Source organism: Symphodus melops, assembly GCF_947650265.1.
Source record: "Symphodus melops genome assembly, chromosome: 15".
NCBI lineage: Eukaryota > Metazoa > Chordata > Actinopteri > Labriformes > Labridae > Symphodus > Symphodus melops.
Window position 1 is genome coordinate 734,129 of NC_136705.1, and position 18,238 is coordinate 752,366.

The 18,238-nt window shown below is 44.0% G+C and overlaps 1 protein-coding gene across 1 annotated transcript in view; it reads left to right on the top strand.

Moving 5' to 3' along the window:
- The window catches only part of LOC306835646 (uncharacterized protein), a 380,835-nt gene that overhangs the window by 25,148 nt on the left and 337,449 nt on the right, over positions 1 to 18,238 (top strand). Inside the window, exons 21-34 of the mRNA XM_079362312.1 lie at positions 1,556 to 1,642; positions 5,433 to 5,533; positions 5,650 to 5,728; positions 5,875 to 6,079; positions 6,197 to 8,054; positions 8,145 to 8,318; positions 8,601 to 8,768; positions 8,888 to 8,934; positions 9,524 to 10,071; positions 14,519 to 14,584; positions 14,729 to 14,933; positions 15,058 to 16,542; positions 16,648 to 16,969; positions 17,070 to 17,243. Of these exons, the coding sequence (XP_079218438.1) occupies positions 1,556 to 1,642; positions 5,433 to 5,533; positions 5,650 to 5,728; positions 5,875 to 6,079; positions 6,197 to 8,054; positions 8,145 to 8,318; positions 8,601 to 8,768; positions 8,888 to 8,934; positions 9,524 to 10,071; positions 14,519 to 14,584; positions 14,729 to 14,933; positions 15,058 to 16,542; positions 16,648 to 16,969; positions 17,070 to 17,243 (5,519 nt within the window). The remainder of the gene's footprint in view (positions 1 to 1,555; positions 1,643 to 5,432; positions 5,534 to 5,649; positions 5,729 to 5,874; positions 6,080 to 6,196; positions 8,055 to 8,144; positions 8,319 to 8,600; positions 8,769 to 8,887; positions 8,935 to 9,523; positions 10,072 to 14,518; positions 14,585 to 14,728; positions 14,934 to 15,057; positions 16,543 to 16,647; positions 16,970 to 17,069; positions 17,244 to 18,238) is intronic.

Consider the following 18,238-nt stretch of genomic DNA (forward strand, 5'->3'; position numbering starts at 1 on the left):
AAATAGCTAATTTGCTTAAGCTAGCCTTTAAATATTTGAACCAAGTTAGATAGCGAGAAGATTTCATTAAAAAGTTTACAATAACTGAATTTGCATTATATACAGATATTTGTGTTATTCTTAGTCCCCTGCACTTACAATAAATTAACATACACTTGTATCTGACAGTTTGATGTAACGTACCTGTTTAAATCCAGTCACATGTTGTTCTGAGAGGGTGGAGTCAACTCTGATGTCATTTCCTCTTCTACATGATTTTATTTTCCTAATTTAGTGTGTAAACCTCGTAAAATAAAACTAACTGAATGTAACTCGACCACTGTCAAGCATTAACTTAAAACTTTTCATCACTTCTCTGTCTTTTTATTATTTTGTTTTTACAATTGCGAGATTCACGCGAGATTCACGTTGATATATATATATATATATATATATATATATATATATATATATATATATAGAGAGAGAGAGAGAGAGAGAGATATCTAGATAGATATATATATGTGTGGAAGTCGAAAGAACGAGACGAGCGAACGAGATTCCGGAGCCGGTGAGTTTATTCTCAGACTTCCATCAAAACAATAACAACATTCACCCGGAAGTGCTACACTTTATATCCGCTTTCCTCTTGTCTATCTGCCAATCCCATCTGGTGATGAGCACCCCTAGTGGACCGCCACACAGGCCCCCCCCCCCCCCGAAACACCAGATTTGGCATAAAGAAACCAAACTGCAAAGCAACAGGAGGAAACAGAAACAAACCACAAAAACACAATCAAATTCTTCTAGGAGGGTTAACTGGACGCCCATAGTGGCTAACTTGCCCAGTACCCTCGGGTAAACACGACACCTCCCGTCGGGGACGACCCCGCCGGCGGCGAGCCTGGCCCGGAATAGCGGGCAATTCAGCCTGTCTGTCCAATGAAGGAACAGTGTCCGCAACTGCTGCCTACGGCCGGCCACGACGAGGAGGAAGCGCAGGCACCATCACGCTGTCCGAGTCCTGATGGGCAGACTTCACGCGAATATTCTGGAACTACCAATGACATCTCGGGGGGAATAGGTATGTCTTGGTTGAGGAGCATTACTCTACAAAGTATGTTAATGTGTACGCCCTTCGCGACCAGACTGCCCACACGGTTGCTTGCTGTCTTTTTGAGGATTATGTATGGTGCATGGTGTTCCAGAGGTTCTGCACACGGACCAAGGCCGTCAGTTTGAGGCAGACGTGATTCAGGGTCTCTGTCAGATGTTGGGGATCAAGAAGACGTGCACCACAGCTTATAATCCCAAGTCGGATGGGATGGTAGAGCGGCATAATCGGACTCTTATTGATCAGCTTGCTAAATTGTTGCTCTCTCGTGGGGGCGAATGGGACAATTATGTCAAACAGGTCGCTTTTGCATATAACTCCTCTAGTCACACCAGCACTCGATACACCCCCTTTTACCTCATGCATGGACGTGAGGCACGTGTCCCGGCAGATGTGCTGGTACCTGATGTTGTTTCGGACTGTCGGGTGGCTGGTTCTCTGCCGGGGTATATGTCTTCTCAGGTGGAAGGGCTGGAGACTGCGTTCTCGGCCACCAGGCTCAATACTGCAGGGGCTTATGAGAGGCAGAAACTGTATCACGACACCAAGGTCTGTCACCTTGTGAATTGTATATCCACTCGCCTTTAGAGTGCGGTGTTCTTAATGAGCTACAGTAGTTGCCGTAAAGCAGTGTTGATATGCAGGTGTGCTGCTCTCGTGGGAGAAAATAAAGTTGAGGTGGGTGAAGAGAAGCTCTCTGTCTACGTCCTGTTTATTATTTCTTTAGTGAAAGTATTTAGCTCCAACAAACCCAGAAAGCTCGGTTACACTTTTAACAGTGATAGAGTGATGCTAATGAGTAAATCGCTAATTTGCTTAAGCTAGCCTATAAATATTAGAACGTTAGCTAGCTAGAAGACTACAATAAACAGTTTACAATTACTATATTTCCTCGTAAGTATATTGATATTTGTGTTAAACTTAGCCTATATACCTACCCTTATAACAAATGAACATACACTCACAGTACATGCACAATGTAGAGCAGCATACACTCAAAACATGCAGATTGTAGCTTGTTGTAATGACAGTCTGAATGTTCTTCTCTTGATTGACAGCTGAGGTTTCAACATGAAGACTATCTCTGCTGCTTCTGATCACACAAACACTTTGATTTTTTTTCTCATAAATATTCAAATCAAAAAGTCAAACTTCCTTCTGGGAGAAATGGAGGGTGTGCCCTGTGATCACCTGTTGGTATGTTGATGAACCAGCTCTGCTGTTTCCTGGTCTCAGTAGTTTGGACTCTGATTCTGTCCCGTTCTGATGCAGATCTGTTCTCCGTGATGAAGGTAAGAGACACTTTGACCTGTTTTTAAAGACTCTCTGTTTAATTTAAGTGTCAAAACAGCTGTAAGCTAACAGCTAGCCACCAGGTTCATAAGCTGCTCTGACTACAGTAGAAGTGCAGGAAACACGATGATCCTCAGTTAGCATGTAGGCTATGCTAACATGCTAACAGTACAGTGTTACACAGCAGAGGGAGGGCGTGGAGTCAGGACTAAAAATAATCACTCCATCAGTTTAACTGGTTCCACTACTTCTCTCAAACTGGACGGTTGCCAAGCAACACAAACACTGGTCTGTCTGCACCCAGAGCAGAGATCAGCACAGAGCAGAGAGCGTCTTATCCAGATCTATATGTATGTTTGAATCACAGCAGTGACACCAGAGTGTACTGTGTGATTCTACCTGATAGATTTACAAAGACAAAGTCTGTCTGCTGTAGTTATTCTCTATGAGCAGCTCTCCTTCCAATCAGACAGCTGTGTCACATTGAACCAATGGGGATGCTTCAGTCTTTTGGGCCCTGAGGCAAAAATTCACTGCATTGAGTGACAAAGACTGCGATTGCTTCTTGAGCAGAACAGGTGAAAATGTTTTAACTTTAATGAGCACCAAAAGCTGCTTGACAAATGTGTCTTGCAACAGCAAAGAAGAGTCCCTGAAATCAGACTGTACCAAAAAAAAAACCCATGGTTTAACTGGCGCGGCTTTTCTAGAGAAACATCTCTGTGTCATCGGGCACTAAGAGAGGTTTTCTACTGTCAATACAAACTTTGAGCCACTGCTGTGATTCAAAGTTTGTTCACCATGATATTACAATGAATATTTACATCCTTAAAAATTATTAATAAATAAAACTGTAACCGAGCGGTTTTTATGACGCCTATACTTATTAAACTATAAAATAAAGAAATACGGAATCGGGCATGAAGTGAACACACGTCTCCTCCTTTACTGCTGCACACAGCCGAACACACAGCACACACGCTTAACCACACACTTCCCTTCCTTGAACCTCTTCAAAATAAAAGCTGCCGCTACAGGCTATACACTGTTTAACCAGGTAACTCGCATAACATAATAACATAATAACATACCTTACAAAACTATTAAAAATTCCAAGCCTGGAGTCTCTTAAGATCACCGTCCTCAAGTCCACTTTGGAGGCGGAGGTCCAGTTCTCATTCCAGCGCTGGACCTCGTGCAACTAAAACAACTGAAGTACAGACTATAATGACTGAATATTTACTCTGCCGTCTGGACACCTGTGTAATCTGCTCGCCGTGCCCAGAAAGGAGTCCACACCTCCAATAGTACACCAATCACCTCCCTCTGCAACTAACAGGTGATCAGAAAGGTGGGGGACAGGAAGAGTGAAGCAGAAGCACAAACACACAGTCACACACACCCATTTGTCAGCTCTTGAGCAGGATCCTGCCTTGCCTGTAGAGGAGCAGCGCCTCTAGATCTAGCGGTTGTATATTGAAGGGGATGAAGGTGAAGCAGGTAGATGTGATGTTTGTAGACTGACAGTGAGCTGATGATGATGATGATGAAGGTGTGTCCTCCACAGATGAAGATCTTTGACTGGATGTGACTTCAGCAGCTGAACTGGGTCAGTGTTGTTGTAGTGATAGAGGTCAGCTCTTCCAGCAGGGGGCGCTCTGCTATGGATCAGTGTGAGAACACAGAGGAGGGAGTCCCTCCCTCTAAAACCTCTCTGTGTGAGGAACAGGAAGCTCTGAGGTGAGATCACCATCTCTAACTGTCCATGGCTCAATCTCATGTCCCTTATTTGCAGTCTCCTCGGTCCTCGGTCCTCGGCCGAACTGGAAGTAGTTCCAAAGCCGCCATGTTGAGGATCGTCCCAAAGCTCTTATAGCGAACGGAGGAGAGAGGATCGAGGAGAGAAGAGGCTGATCCGAGGAGCGATGACCGAGGAGACATGAGAGCTGACTTCATGGAAGTCTTTTCACTGACAGACACGCCCCCTTCCCGTATATCACTCACTGATTGGACGCTGCACAGGATCAGACTTCAGTGAAACTTCTCAACATGAGCAGAGTTTAATACGGGAGAAAAGACGGACATTAAAAAGACGCTAAACGGAGCGTGGGACATTTAAACAGATGATGAACATCAGTGAAGTCAGTCAAGAGTCGCTCTGTGATGAGCTGGGATTAAAAAGAATCTGACGAAGAGGAGTCCGTTTTATAATCTCACTTATTTATCTTCTGAACGTTTCATCATTTAGATTCTAATCAATCATTTTCAGTATCCTGACACATAAATATCTGTGTTTATAAAATACAGAGTTCACTGTCTAAATACAGGCGAGGTTCAGTCCAAACTGTTTAATAATAAGAAATAATTATAGACAATTCAAAATGAAATCTTTTAGTCAGTAGAAACTGTCCTTTTGGTTTGAAACAGACTGCAGGTTGTTCGTCAGGTGTTTTTTTATCAGGTAAAGACACTAAACACTGTAACTGTGTGTGTTTGATGAGAAGTAATACAGTGCGTGTTTGTGTGGACATAAACAGCTGTTCGGCTGATTGACAGCTGAACGTGATCAGCTGATGTCGCGTCATGTGATGCTGTCGAGGAAACAACGTCTCATGTGTCTTAAAGCTGATTTCCTCGGTCCTCTCTCCTCGGCTTCGTTTCCTCCGTGCATCTCTGGTGGGCGGGACTAAGACGCAAGTGGAGGAGACAACTCGGAGGACACTCAAAAAGGGAACTGAGAAAGAGCCCATGACTCTTCTCCATGTCACAGCATCACTCCACCTTCATCACTCCATCATCATCATCATCATCACTGTCTCACAGTAACTAATAATGTTGTTTGTTTGTATCAGGATGCAGGACCAGAGAGCAGACTGTCCTGGACCCAGCTGTGTGTCCATGAAGAGTGACCAGTCTAAAGGTCTTTTTATTGTCTTTAAAGATGGACGTCCTACTATTGACAGGTGAGATCTGAAAGGTGAAGTTTATTTCCTGACTTCTAAAAGCTTTCATTAACCAGCTGTTTGTTTGTATCAGGATGCAGGACCAGAGACCAGACTCTCCTGGACCCAGCTGTTTGTCCATGAAGAGTGACCGCTCCATGGGTCGTTTTATTGACTTTAAAGATGGACGTCCTACTGATGGAAGGTAAAACTAAAAAATCCAGTGAATGTTCTGACTCTGTGGTTCAAAGACTCATATCTTGGCTCAGAGATTCATCATATATGACCCATTGTTTTCTTGTGTAATATGTCCTGTCACAGAGTTCAACGGGAGCGCTTCGAGGTTCACAGAGATCCATCAGACCAGCAGGATCTAACAGACCTGGACTCCATCTTTATGGTGTGTTATTTCATAAACTACCATTAGAAGAATGTAATGCTAAGTTATTGTTGTGTTTAGAGCAGCTGACCTTCAGACTGACACATGAACCACATGTTGAGTTCTACCACTTTATAGGAAATATCCAGTGTCTCCTTCTGTTCCAGCTGCTGGAGGAGAACATCATCACCTTTGTGAAGAACGAGCTGAAGAGAGTCCAGAGGGTTCTGAGTCCAGATTACCCAGAATGCTTAGAGAGTCAGAGTGAGGATGAAGAGCAGAGGAGAAGCTGTAAAGAGGCATTTTTGAAGATCACTCTCCACTTCCTGAGGAGAATGAAGCAGGAGGAGCTGGCTGACTGTCTGCAGAGCAGTAAGAACATCTGAACAGATTTCATATTTTAGAAAAAGGACAAAGAGGTTCAAACTCAGATGGTCATGTGATCTATATCAGGATCTGTTCATTGATTTTAGCTCTGTCTTTCTTAAGGAACTTTCGCTGCAGTGTGCCGACGTAAACTCAAATCTAACCTGAAGGAGAAGTTCCAGTGTGTGTTTGAGGGGATCGCTAAAGCAGGAAACCCAACCCTTCTGAACCAGATCTACACAGAGCTCTTCATCACAGAGGGAGGGACTGGAGAGGTCAACGAGGAACACGAGGTCAGACAGATTGAAACAGCATCCAGGAAACCAGACAGAGCAGAAACAACCATCAGACAAGAAGACATCTTTAAAGCCTCACCTGGAAGAGATGGACCAATCAGAAGAGTGATGACCAAGGGAGTGGCTGGCATCGGGAAAACAGTCTTAACACAGAAGTTCACTCTGGACTGGGCTGAAGACAAAGACAACCAGGACATACACTTCACATTTCCATTCACTTTCAGAGAGCTGAATGTGCTGAAAGAGAAAAAGTTCAGCTTGGTGGAACTTGTTCATCACTTCTTTCCTGAAACCAAAGAAGCAGGAATCTGCAGGTCTGAAGAGTTCCAGGTGGTGTTCATCTTTGACGGTCTGGATGAGTGTCGACTTCCTCTGGACTTTAAAAACAACCAGACCCTGACTGATGTCACAGAGTCCACCTCAGTGGATGTGCTGCTGACAAACCTCATCAGGGGGAAACTGCTTCCCTCTGCTCGCTTCTGGATAACCACACGACCTGCAGCAGCCAATCAGATCCCTCCTGACTGTGTTGACATGGTGACAGAGGTCAGAGGGTTCACTGACCCACAGAAGGACGAGTACTTCAAGAAGAGATTCAGAGATGAGAAGCAGGCCAGCAGGATCATCTCCCACATCAAGACATCCCGAAGCCTCCACATCATGTGCCACATCCCGGTCTTCTGCTGGATCACTGCTACAGTTCTGGAGGATGTGCTGAAGACCAGAGAGGGAGGAGAGCTGCCCAAGACCCTGACTGAGATGTACATCCACTTCCTGGTGGTTCAGTCCAAACTGAAGAACATCAAGTATGATGGAGGAGCTGACACAGATCCACACTGGAGTCCAGAGAGCAGGAAGATGATTGAGTCTCTGGGAAAACTGGCTTTTAAACAGCTGCAGAAAGGAAACCTGATCTTCTATGAGTCAGACCTGACAGAGTGTGGCATCGATATCAGAGCAGCCTCAGTGTACTCCGGAGTGTTCACACAGATCTTTAAAGAGGAGAGAGGACTGTACCAGGACAAGGTGTTCTGCTTCATCCATCTGAGTGTTCAGGAGTTTCTGGCTGCTCTTCATGTCCATCTGACCTTCATCAACTCTGGAGTCAATCTGATGTCAGAGAAACAAAGAACATCCAGGTGGTCCAAAGTGTTCACAGAAAAGTCTGACCCAACACTTTTATATCAAAGTGCTGTGGACCAGGCCTTACAGAGTCCACATGGACACCTGGACTTGTTCCTCCGCTTCCTCCTCGGTCTTTCTCTAGAGACCAATCAGAATCACATACGAGGTCTGCTGACACACACAGGATGTGGCTCACAGACCAATCAGAATCACCTACGAGGTCTGCTGACACACACAGGAAGTGGCTCACAGACCAATCAAAAAACTCACAAGTACATCAAGAAGAAGATCAGTGACGACCTGTCTGCAGAGAAAAGCATCAATCTGTTCCACTGTCTGAATGAACTGAATGATCGTTCTCTAGTGGAGGAGATCCAACAGTCCCTGAGATCAGGACGTCTCTCCACAGATAAACTGTCTCCTGCTCAGTGGTCAGCTCTGGTCTTCATCTTACTGTCATCACAAAAAGATCTGGACGTGTTTGACCTGAAGAAATACTCTGCTTCAGAGGAGGCTCTTCTGAGGCTGCTGCCTGTGATCAAAGCTTCAAACAAAGCTCTGTACGTGCTCACATAACTATCCAGGTAATACCTATTCAGAAATACAAACTATGGTTTGTAATGCTTTGTGTTATTTTGAATCCTCTGCAGGCTGGGTGGTTGTAACCTCTCAGAGAGAAGCTGTGAAGCTCTGTCCTCAGTCCTCAGCTCCCAGTCCTCCAGTCTGAGAGAGCTGGACCTGAGCAACAACAACCTGCAGGATTCAGGAGTGAAGCTGCTGTCTGCTGGACTGAAGAGTCCTCTCTGTAGACTGGACACTCTCAGGTCAGGACACCTTTGTTTAATTAATTAGCTTTTTTAAGTGTCAGCTAAGGTCATTTCAATAAACAAATTTCAGGTTAGCAATGCTACAGTACCTTAGCTGGCACTTAAACACCAGTAACCTCGACAAACATTCCCATTAGTGTCTCTACTTCTTAAGGAAATTAAAAGAATGTACCTTAAACAGACATCCTCCATAACTTTAATTAAAGCATCCTAACCAGTGTGTGTGTGGGTGTGGGTGTGGGTGTGGGTGTGGGTGTGTGTGTGTGTGTGTGTGTGTAGTCTGTCAGGTTGTCTGATTACAGAAGAAGGTTGTGCTTCTCTGGCCTCAGCTCTAAGCTCCTCCCCCCTGAGAGAGCTGGACCTGAGCTACAATCATTCAGGAGCACGAGGAGAGAAGCTGCTGTCTGCTGGACTGGAGGATCCACACTGCAGACTGGAGACACTGAGGTACAGACAGACACACAGAAGCTGTCTCACTGTTTCTGAATGAAGAACTCTGCTTCTTGTCTGATGGTGATTTAAATGAAGATGGATAAAGTAGATTCTGATCTGGTTTCTTCCTCCAGGTTGGATCATGGTGGACTGCACAGACTGAAACCTGGTCTGAGGAAGTGTGAGTGTGTTTCCATTTCTCTTCATCGTAACACAGCAGCACATGTTGGATGATGGAAGTAACACAAAGTGATGATAAAAGTGAGGGAAAGAGTTGAAATATTACACAATAAAACATGTACACTGAAATAAAAGTGATAATGTAGTGATTAGAAAATCACCAATCACTAGATCCAACAGAATTGTAGAGTTTACAACATTCAGTTTTTGTACCTTTGATATGTATCATATTGATGTTAGCTACTGCTGCTAATGGACGAGCTCGTGGAGCTGAACAACATCAACAGCAGAAATCATTTTTGATTTGACGTTCATTTTCATCAACATGTAAATATGCAGAGTCTCCAACATGAAGTTCTCCTCTCAAAAACATCCAGACAGGAATTTAGTGATGAAATAGAAACAGAAAATCTTTAAAGACACAAGCTAGCTCTCCTCCTCGTCTTCTGGCTGTGCAGACAGTAAAGGTCAAAGGTCGAGCAGTTCCATGAATGGACCAGTTCTGCTTTCAAATGTTATGGAACAAAAAGCTGTTGATGAATGAACAGATGATAACCTAAAGCTGTGTTGTGTCTCCTTCTCTCCATCAGACGCCTGTGAGCTGGAACTGGACACAAACACAGTGAGCAGAAGACTGAAACTGTCTGACAACAACAGGAAGGTGACATGTGTGAAGGAGGATCAGTCATATCCTGATCATCCAGACAGATTTGAATCCTGGTGTTCTCAGCTGCTGTGTAGGACTGGTCTGACTGGTCGCAGTTACTGGGAGGTCGAGTGGAAAGGAGGGGTTTATGTATCAGTGAGTTACAGAGGAATCAGAAGGAGAGGAGGTGATGGACGTGTGTTTGGTTTTACTGATCAGTCCTGGACTCTGAGCTGCTCTAATGAAGGTTACTGTGTCTGGCACGATAAAAGAAAAATAGACATCTCCTTCTCTTCCTCCTCTTCCTCCTCCTCCTTTGTCTCTAACAGAGTAGCAGTGTATGTGGACTGTCCTGCTGGATCTCTGTCCTTCTACAGAGTCTCCTCTGACAAACTGATCCACCTCCACACCTTCAACACCACATTCACTGAACCTCTCTATCCTGGGTTTGGACTCTGCTTACCTGGTTCAGTGTCTCTGTGTGGCGTGTTGGTCTGAGAAACACTGCTGACTTAAGATCAGCTGACTCTGTTCACTCTGTCCAGCTGCTCCGAGACTGAAGAACAAAGAACATGCATCAACAATCTCAGGGCGATGAATGTTGCTGTTAGATTCATTGACTACAGGATTCACACTGCACCGGTGAATATCCAGGGTTTGGACATTGAGATGGTGGAGACGTACAAGTACCTGGGTGTCATCTCAACAATAAACTGGACTGGTCACACAACACAGACGCCCTGTACAAGAGGGGCCAAAGTCTACATCACCTGCTGAAGAGACCAAGGTCCTCTGGAGTGTGCAGGACTCTGTTAGGGACGTTTTATGACTCTGTGGTGGGGTCTGCACTTTTCTATGCAGTGGTCTGCTGGGGAGGAGGGAGCACAGTGAGAGACAGGAAGAGACTGAACAGACTGTCTGACTGTCCTCTGGACTCTGTAGAGGAGGGGGCTGAGAGAATCATGGACAACCTCTCACCCCTTGCATGACACTGTGGGGTCTTTGAGCAGATCCTTCAGCAGCAGACTGAGACACCCACCCTGCAAGACTGAGAACTCCAGCAAGTCCTTTATTCCATCTGCAGTCAGATCTCCTCCACACGAGTCTTTATAATAATCATCAATATCATTATGATCTGTCTGATCTGTCTTTCCACAAGTATAAGTGTATGCCTGGTATCATTTAATTCTATTGTAATGTTTTATTTCCTTTATTTAATTAATGTAAACATACTTGTAGCTAGGTTGTTGTTGTTTCTTTTAACTTTTTGCTATTGATCAGAATCAGTTACGAGGAATATACGAGGAATTTGTCTTGGTGTATTGGTGCGAAAGAAAAGGATTAAATAACAAGTACTTAAATAAAATTAAATATGACAATCAATTACCAATAAATAAAATAGATTTAAAAAAACGTCAAATATTTGACATTTTTAAATTCTATTTTATACATATTACAAACAGCTACTTGAAAGAAAATATTTTGACAGAACATTACCTGAAGAGTCATTGTTTAGATATATTTCTAACAGGTTCAAATTATTTGTAGATTAACTTTGATTGACTTTATTGTTTTTATCAGTGATAGAGTTATGCTAATGAGTAAAAAGCTAATTTGCTTAAGATAGCCTTTAAATATTTGAACCAATTTAGCTAGCGAGAAGATTTCATTAAAAAGTTTACAATAACTGAATTTGCATTATATACAGATATGTGTGTTATTCTTAGTCCCCTGCACTTACAATAAATGAACATACACTTATATCTGACAGTTTGATGTAACGTACCTGATTAAATCCAGTCACATGTTGTTCTGAGATGGTGGAGTCAATTCTGATGTCATTTCCTCTTCTACATGATTTTATTTTCCTAATTTAATGGACATGAGGCTGCACTGACTTACCGCATCGTCAATCCTCTGGACTCTCAGGTGGTACATCATGACAGACTGAAACGTTACACTTTGCCAGTGCTTTCAGGGACTGTTGATGACTCCCCTCCTTCTTTTCAAGCAGCTCCTCTTTTGGGGGTTTCGCCACTTCCCATGTCTTTTTCAAGTGTAGTTTTTTGGGGACTGTTTTGTAATGTTTCCTGTGTTTCCTGTATGTCTGCACTGTTTAGAGTGAAACGGGGACATTTCTTGTTGAGGGGGGGACGTATACGTATGTAACAGACTGTAGTGTGATTATGTGAATTGTATATCCACTCGCCTTTAGAGTGCAGTGTTCTTAATGAGCTACCGTAGTTGCCGTAAAGCGGTGAAAAGTGTTGTTACGCAGGTGTGCTGCTCTCGTGGGAGAAAATAAAGTTGAGGTGGTTACAGAGAAGCTCCCTGTCTACGTCCTGTTTATTATTTCTTTAGTGAAAGCATTTAGCTCCAACGAACCCAGAAAGCTCGGTTACACTTTTATCAGTGATAGAGTGATGCTAATGAGTAAATCGCTAATTTGCTTAAGCTAGCCTATAAATATTAGAACGTTAGCTAGCTAGAAGACTACAATAAACAGTTTACAATTACTATATTTCCTTGTAAGTATATTGATATTTGTGTTAAACTTAGCCTATTTACCTACCCTTATAACAAATGAACATACACTCACAGTACATGCACAATGTAGAGCAGCATACACTCAAAACATGCAGATTGTAGCTTGTTGTAATGACAGTCTGAATGTTCTTCTCTTGATTGACAGCTGAGGTTTCAACATGAAGACTATCTCTGCTGCTTCTGATCACACAAACACTTTGATTTTTTTTCTCATCAATATTCAAATCAAAAAGTCAAACTTCCTTCAGGGATAAATGGAGGGTGTGCCCTGTGATCACCTGTTGGTATGTTGATGAACCTGGTCTGCTGTTTCCTGGTCTCAGTAGTTTGGACTCTGACTCTGTCCCGTTCTGACGCAGATCTGTTCTCCGTGATGAAGGTAAGACACACTTTGACCTGTTTTTAAAGACTCTCTGTTTAATTTAAGTGTCAAAACAGCTGTAAGCTAACAGCTAGCCACCAGGTTCATTAGCTGCTCTGACTACAGTAGAAGTGCCGGAAACATGATGATACTCAGTTAGCATGTAGGCTATGCTAACAGTACAGTGTTACACAGCAGAGGGAGGGTGTGGAGTCAGGACTAAAAATAATCACTCCATGAGTTTAAACTGGTTCCACTACTTCTCTCAAACTGGATGGTTGCCAAGCAACACAAACACTGGTCTGTCTGCACCCAGAGTAGAGATCAGCACAGAGCAGAGAGCATCTTATCCAGATCTATAAGTATGTTTGAATCACAGCAGTGACACCAGAGTGTACTGTGTGATTCTACCTGATAGATTTACAAAGACAAAGTCTGTCTGCTGTAGTTATTCTCTATGAGCAGCTCTCCTTCCAATCAGACAGCTGTGTCACATTGAACCAATGGGGATGCTTCAGTGTTTTGGGCCCTGAGGCAAGAATTCACTGCTTTGAGTGACAAAGACTGCGATTGCTTCTTGAGCAGAAAAGGTGAAAATGTTTTAACTTTAATGAGCACCAAAAGCTGCTTGACAAATGAGTCTTGCAACAGCAAAGAGGAGTGCCTGAAATCAGACTGGTTTAACTGGCGCGGCTTTTCAAGAGAAACGTCTCTGTGTCATCGGGCACTAAGAGAGGTTTTCTACTGTCAATACAAACTTTGAGCCACTGCTGTGATTCAAAGTTTGTTCACCATGATATTACAATGAATATTTACATCCTTCAAAACAATTAATAAATAAAACTATTAAAAATTCCAAGCCTGGAGTCTCTTAAGATCACCGTCCTCAAGTCCACTTTGGAGGCGGAGGTCCAGTTCTCATTCCAGCGCTGGACCTCGTGCAACTAAAACAACTGAAGTACAGACTATAAGGACTGAATATTTACGCTGCCGTCTGGACATCTGCTCGCCGTGCCCAGAAAGGAGTCCACACCTCCAATAGTACACCAATCACCTCCCTCTGCAACAAACAGGTGATCAGAAAGGTGGGGGACAGGAAGAGTGAAGCAGAAGCACAAACACACAGTTACACACACCCTGAGACATTTGTCAGCTCTTGAACAGGATCCTGCCTTGCCTGTAGAGGAGCAGCGCCTCTAGATCTAGCTGTTGTATATTGAAGGTGATGAAGGTGAAGCAGGTAGATGTGATGTTTGTAGACTGACAGTGAGCTGATGATGATGATGATGATGATGAAGGTGTGTCCTCCACAGATGAAGATCTTGGACTGGATGTGACTTTAGCAGCTGAACTGGGTCAGTGTTGTTGTAGTGACAGAGGTCAGCTCTTACAGCAGGGAGCGCTCTGCTATGGATCAGTGTGAGAACACAGAGGAGGGAGTCCCTCCCTCTGAAACCTCTCTGTGTGAGGAACAGGAATTTCTGAGGTGAGATCACCATCTCTAACTGTCCATGGCTCTTCTCCATGTCACAGCATCACTCCACCTTCATCACTCCATCATCATCATCATCACTGTCTCACAGTAACTAATAATGTTGTTTGTTCAGGATGCAGGACCAGAGAGCAGACTGTCCTGGACCCAGCTGTGTGTCCATGAAGAGTGACCAGTCTAAAGGTCTTTTTATTGTCTTTAAAGATGGACGTCCTACTATTGAAAGGTGAGATCTGAAAGGTGAAGTTTATTTCCTGATTTCTAAAAGCTTTCATTAATCAGCTGTTTGTCTGTATCAGGATGCAGGACCAGACACCAGACTCTCCTGGACCCAGCTGTGTATCCATGAAGAGTGACCACTCGATGGGTCGTCTTATTGACTTTAAAGATGGATGTCCTACTGATGGAAGGTAAAACTTAAAAATCCAGTGAATGTTCTGACTCTGTGGTTCAAAGACTCATATCTTGGCTCAGAGCTTCATCATATATGACCCATTGTTTTCTTGTGTAATATGTTCTGTCACAGAGTTCAACAGGAGAGCTCCGAGGTTCACAGAGATCCATCAGACCAGCAGGATCTAACAGACTTGGACTCCATCTTTATGGTGTGTTATTTCATAAACTACCATGACAAGAATGTAATGCTAAGTTATTGTTGTTTAGAGCAGCTGACCTTCAGACTGACACATGAACCACATGTTGAGTTCTACCACTTTATAGGAAATATCCAGTGTCTCCTTCTGTTCCAGCTGCTAGAGGAGAACATCATCACCTTTGTGAAGAGCGAGCTGAAGAGAGTCCAGAGGGCTCTGAGTCCAGATTACCCAGAATGCTTAGAGAGTCAGAGTGAGGATGAAGAGCAGAGGAGAAGCTGTAAAGAGGCATTTTTGAAGATCACTCTCCACTTCCTGAGGAGAATGAAGCAGGAGGAGCTGGCTGACTGTCTGCAGAGCAGTAAGAACATCTGAACAGATTTCATATGTTAGAAAAAGGACAAAGAGGTTCAAAGTTCAAACTCAGATGGTCATGTGATCTATATCAGGATCTGTTCATTGATTTTAGCTCTGTCTTTCTTAAGGAACTTTTGCTGCAGAGTGTCGACGTAAACTGAAATCTAACCTGAAGGAGAAGTTCCAGTGTGTGTTTGAGGGGATCGCTAAAGCAGGAAACCCAACCCTTCTGAACCAGATCTACACAGAGCTCTTCATCACAGAGGGAGGGACTGGAGAGGTCAACGAGGAACATGAGGTCAGACAGATTCAAACAGCATCCAGGAAACCAGACAGAGCAGAAACAACCATCAGACAAGAAGACATCTTTAAAGCCTCACCTGGAAGAGATGGACCAATCAGAAGAGTGATGACAAAGGGAGTGGCTGGCATCGGGAAAACAGTCTTAACACAGAAGTTCACTCTGGACTGGGCTGAAGACAAAGCCAACCAGGACATACACTTCACATTTCCATTCACTTTCAGAGAGCTGAATGTGCTGAAAGAGAAAAAGTTTAGCTTGGTGGAACTTGTTCATCACTTCTTTCCTGAAACCAAAGAAGCAGGAATCTGCAGGTCTGAAGAGTTCCAGCTGGTGTTCATCTTTGACGGTCTGGATGAGTGTCGACTTCCTCTGGACTTTAAAAACAACCAGACCCTGACTGATGTCTCAGTGTCCACCTCAGTGGATGTGCTGCTGACAAACCTCATCAGGGGGAAACTGCTTCCCTCTGCTCGTCTCTGGATAACCACACGACCTGCGGCAGCCAATCAGATCCCTCCTGAGTGTGTTGACATGGTGACAGAGGTCAGAGGGTTCACTGATCCACAGAAGGACGAGTACTTCAGGAAGAGATTCAGAGATGAGAAGCAGGCCAGCAGGATCATCTCCCACATCAAGACATCCAGAAGCCTACACATCATGTGCCACATCCCGGTCTTCTGCTGGATCACTGCTACAGTTCTGGAGGATGCGCTGAAGACCAGAGAGGGAGGAGAGCTGCCAAAGACCCTGACTGAGATGTACATCCACTTCCTGGTGGTTCAGTCCAAACTGAAGAACATCAAGTATGATGGAGGAGCTGAGACAGATCCACACTGGAGTCCAGAGAGCAGGAAGGTGATTGAGTCTCTGGGAAAACTGGCTTTTGAGCAGCTGCAGAAAGGAAACCTGATCTTCTATGAGTCAGACCTGACAGAGTGTGGCATCGATATCAGAGCAGCCTCAGTGTACTCAGGAGTGTTCACACAGATCTTTAAAGAGGAGAGAGGACTGTACCAGGGCACGGTGTTCTGCTTCATCCATCTGAGTGTTCAGGAGTTTCTGGCTGCTCTTCATGTCCACCTGACCTTCATCAACTCTGGAGTCAATCTGATGTCAGAGAAACAAACAACATCCAGGAGGTCTAATGTACTCAGAGAAAAACCTGACCCAACACTTTTATACCAGAGTGCTGTGGACCAGGCCTTACAGAGTCCACATGGACACCTGGACTTGTTCCTCCGCTTCCTCCTCGGTCTTTCTCTAGAGTCCAATCAGAATCACCTACGAGGTCTGCTGACACACACAGGAAGTGACTCACAGACCAATCAGAGTCACCTACGAGGTCTGCTGACACACACAGGAAGTGGCTCAAAGACCAATCAGAATCACCTACGAGGTCTGCTGACACACACAGGAAGTGGCTCACAGACCAATCAAAAAACTCACAAGTACATCAAGAAGAAGATCAGCAAGGATCTGTCTGCAGAGAAAAGCATCAATCTGTTCCACTGTCTGAATGAACTGAATGATCGTTCTCTAGTGGAGGAGATCCAACAGTCCCTGAGATCAGGATGTCTCTCCACTGATAAACTGTCTCCTGCTCAGTGGTCAGCTCTGGTCTTCATCTTACTGTCCTCAGAAAAAGATCTGGACGTGTTTGACCTGAAGAAATACTCTGCTTCAGAGGAGGCTCTTCTGAGGCTGTTGCCTGTGATCAAAGCTTCAAACACAGCTCTGTACGTGCTCACATAACTATCCAGGTTCAATGTAGTTCTCTTTATTCAGAAATATCAACTATGGTTTGTAATGCTTTGTGTTCTTTTGAATCCTCTGCAGGCTGAGTGGTTGTAACCTCTCAGAGAGAAGCTGTGAAGCTCTGTCCTCAGTCCTCAGCTCCCAGTCCTCTAGTCTGAGAGAGCTGGACCTGAGCAACAACAACCTGCAGGATTCAGGAGTGAAGCTGCTGTCTGCTGGACTGAAGAGTCCTCTCTGTAGACTGGACACTCTCAGGTCAGGACACCTTTGTTTAATTAATTAGCTGATTTAAGTGCCAGCTAAGGTCATTTCAATAAACAAATTTCAGATTACATAATTTAAATATTAAGCAATACTACAGTACCTTAGCTGGCACTTAGACACCAGTAACCTCGACAAACATTCCCATTAGTGTCTCTACTTCTTAAGGAAATTAAAAGAATGTACCTTAAACAGACACATCCTCCATAACTTTAAGGAAAGCATCCTAACCAGTGTGTGTGTGTGTGTGTGTGTGTGTGTGTGTGTGTGTGTGTGTGTGTGTGTGTGTGTAGTCTGTCAGGTTGTCTGATCACTGAAGAAGGTTGTGCTTCTCTGGCCTCAGCTCTAAGCTCCTCCCCCCTGAGAGAGCTGGACCTGAGCTACAATCATCCAGGAGCACGAGGAGAGAAGCTGCTGTCTGCTGGACTGGAGGATCCACACTGCAGACTGGAGACACTGAGGTACAGACAGACACACAGAAGCTGTCTCACTGTTTCTGAATGATGAACTCTGCTTCTTGTCTGATGGTGGATTTAAATGAAGATGGATAAAGTAGATTCTGATCTGGTTTCTTCCTCCAGGTTGGATCATGGTGGACTGCACAGACTGAAACCTGGTCTGAGGAAGTGTGAGTGTGTTTCCATTTCTCTTCATCGTAACACAGCAGCAAATGTTGGATGATGGAAGTAACACAAAGTGATGATAAAAGTGAGGGTGATAGAAACTCATGAGTTGAAATATTACACAATAAAACATGTACACTGAAATAAAAGTGATAAGGTAGTGATTAGAAAATCACCAATCATTATATCCAACAGAATTGTAGAGTTTACAACATTCAGTTTTTGTGCCTTTGATATTTATCATATTGATGTTAGCTGCTGGCCAGCTGCTCCTGGAAGAGCTTGTGGAGCTGAACAACATCAACGAATTTAGTGATGAAATAGAAACAGAAAATCTTTAAAGACACAAGCTAGCTCTCCTCCTCG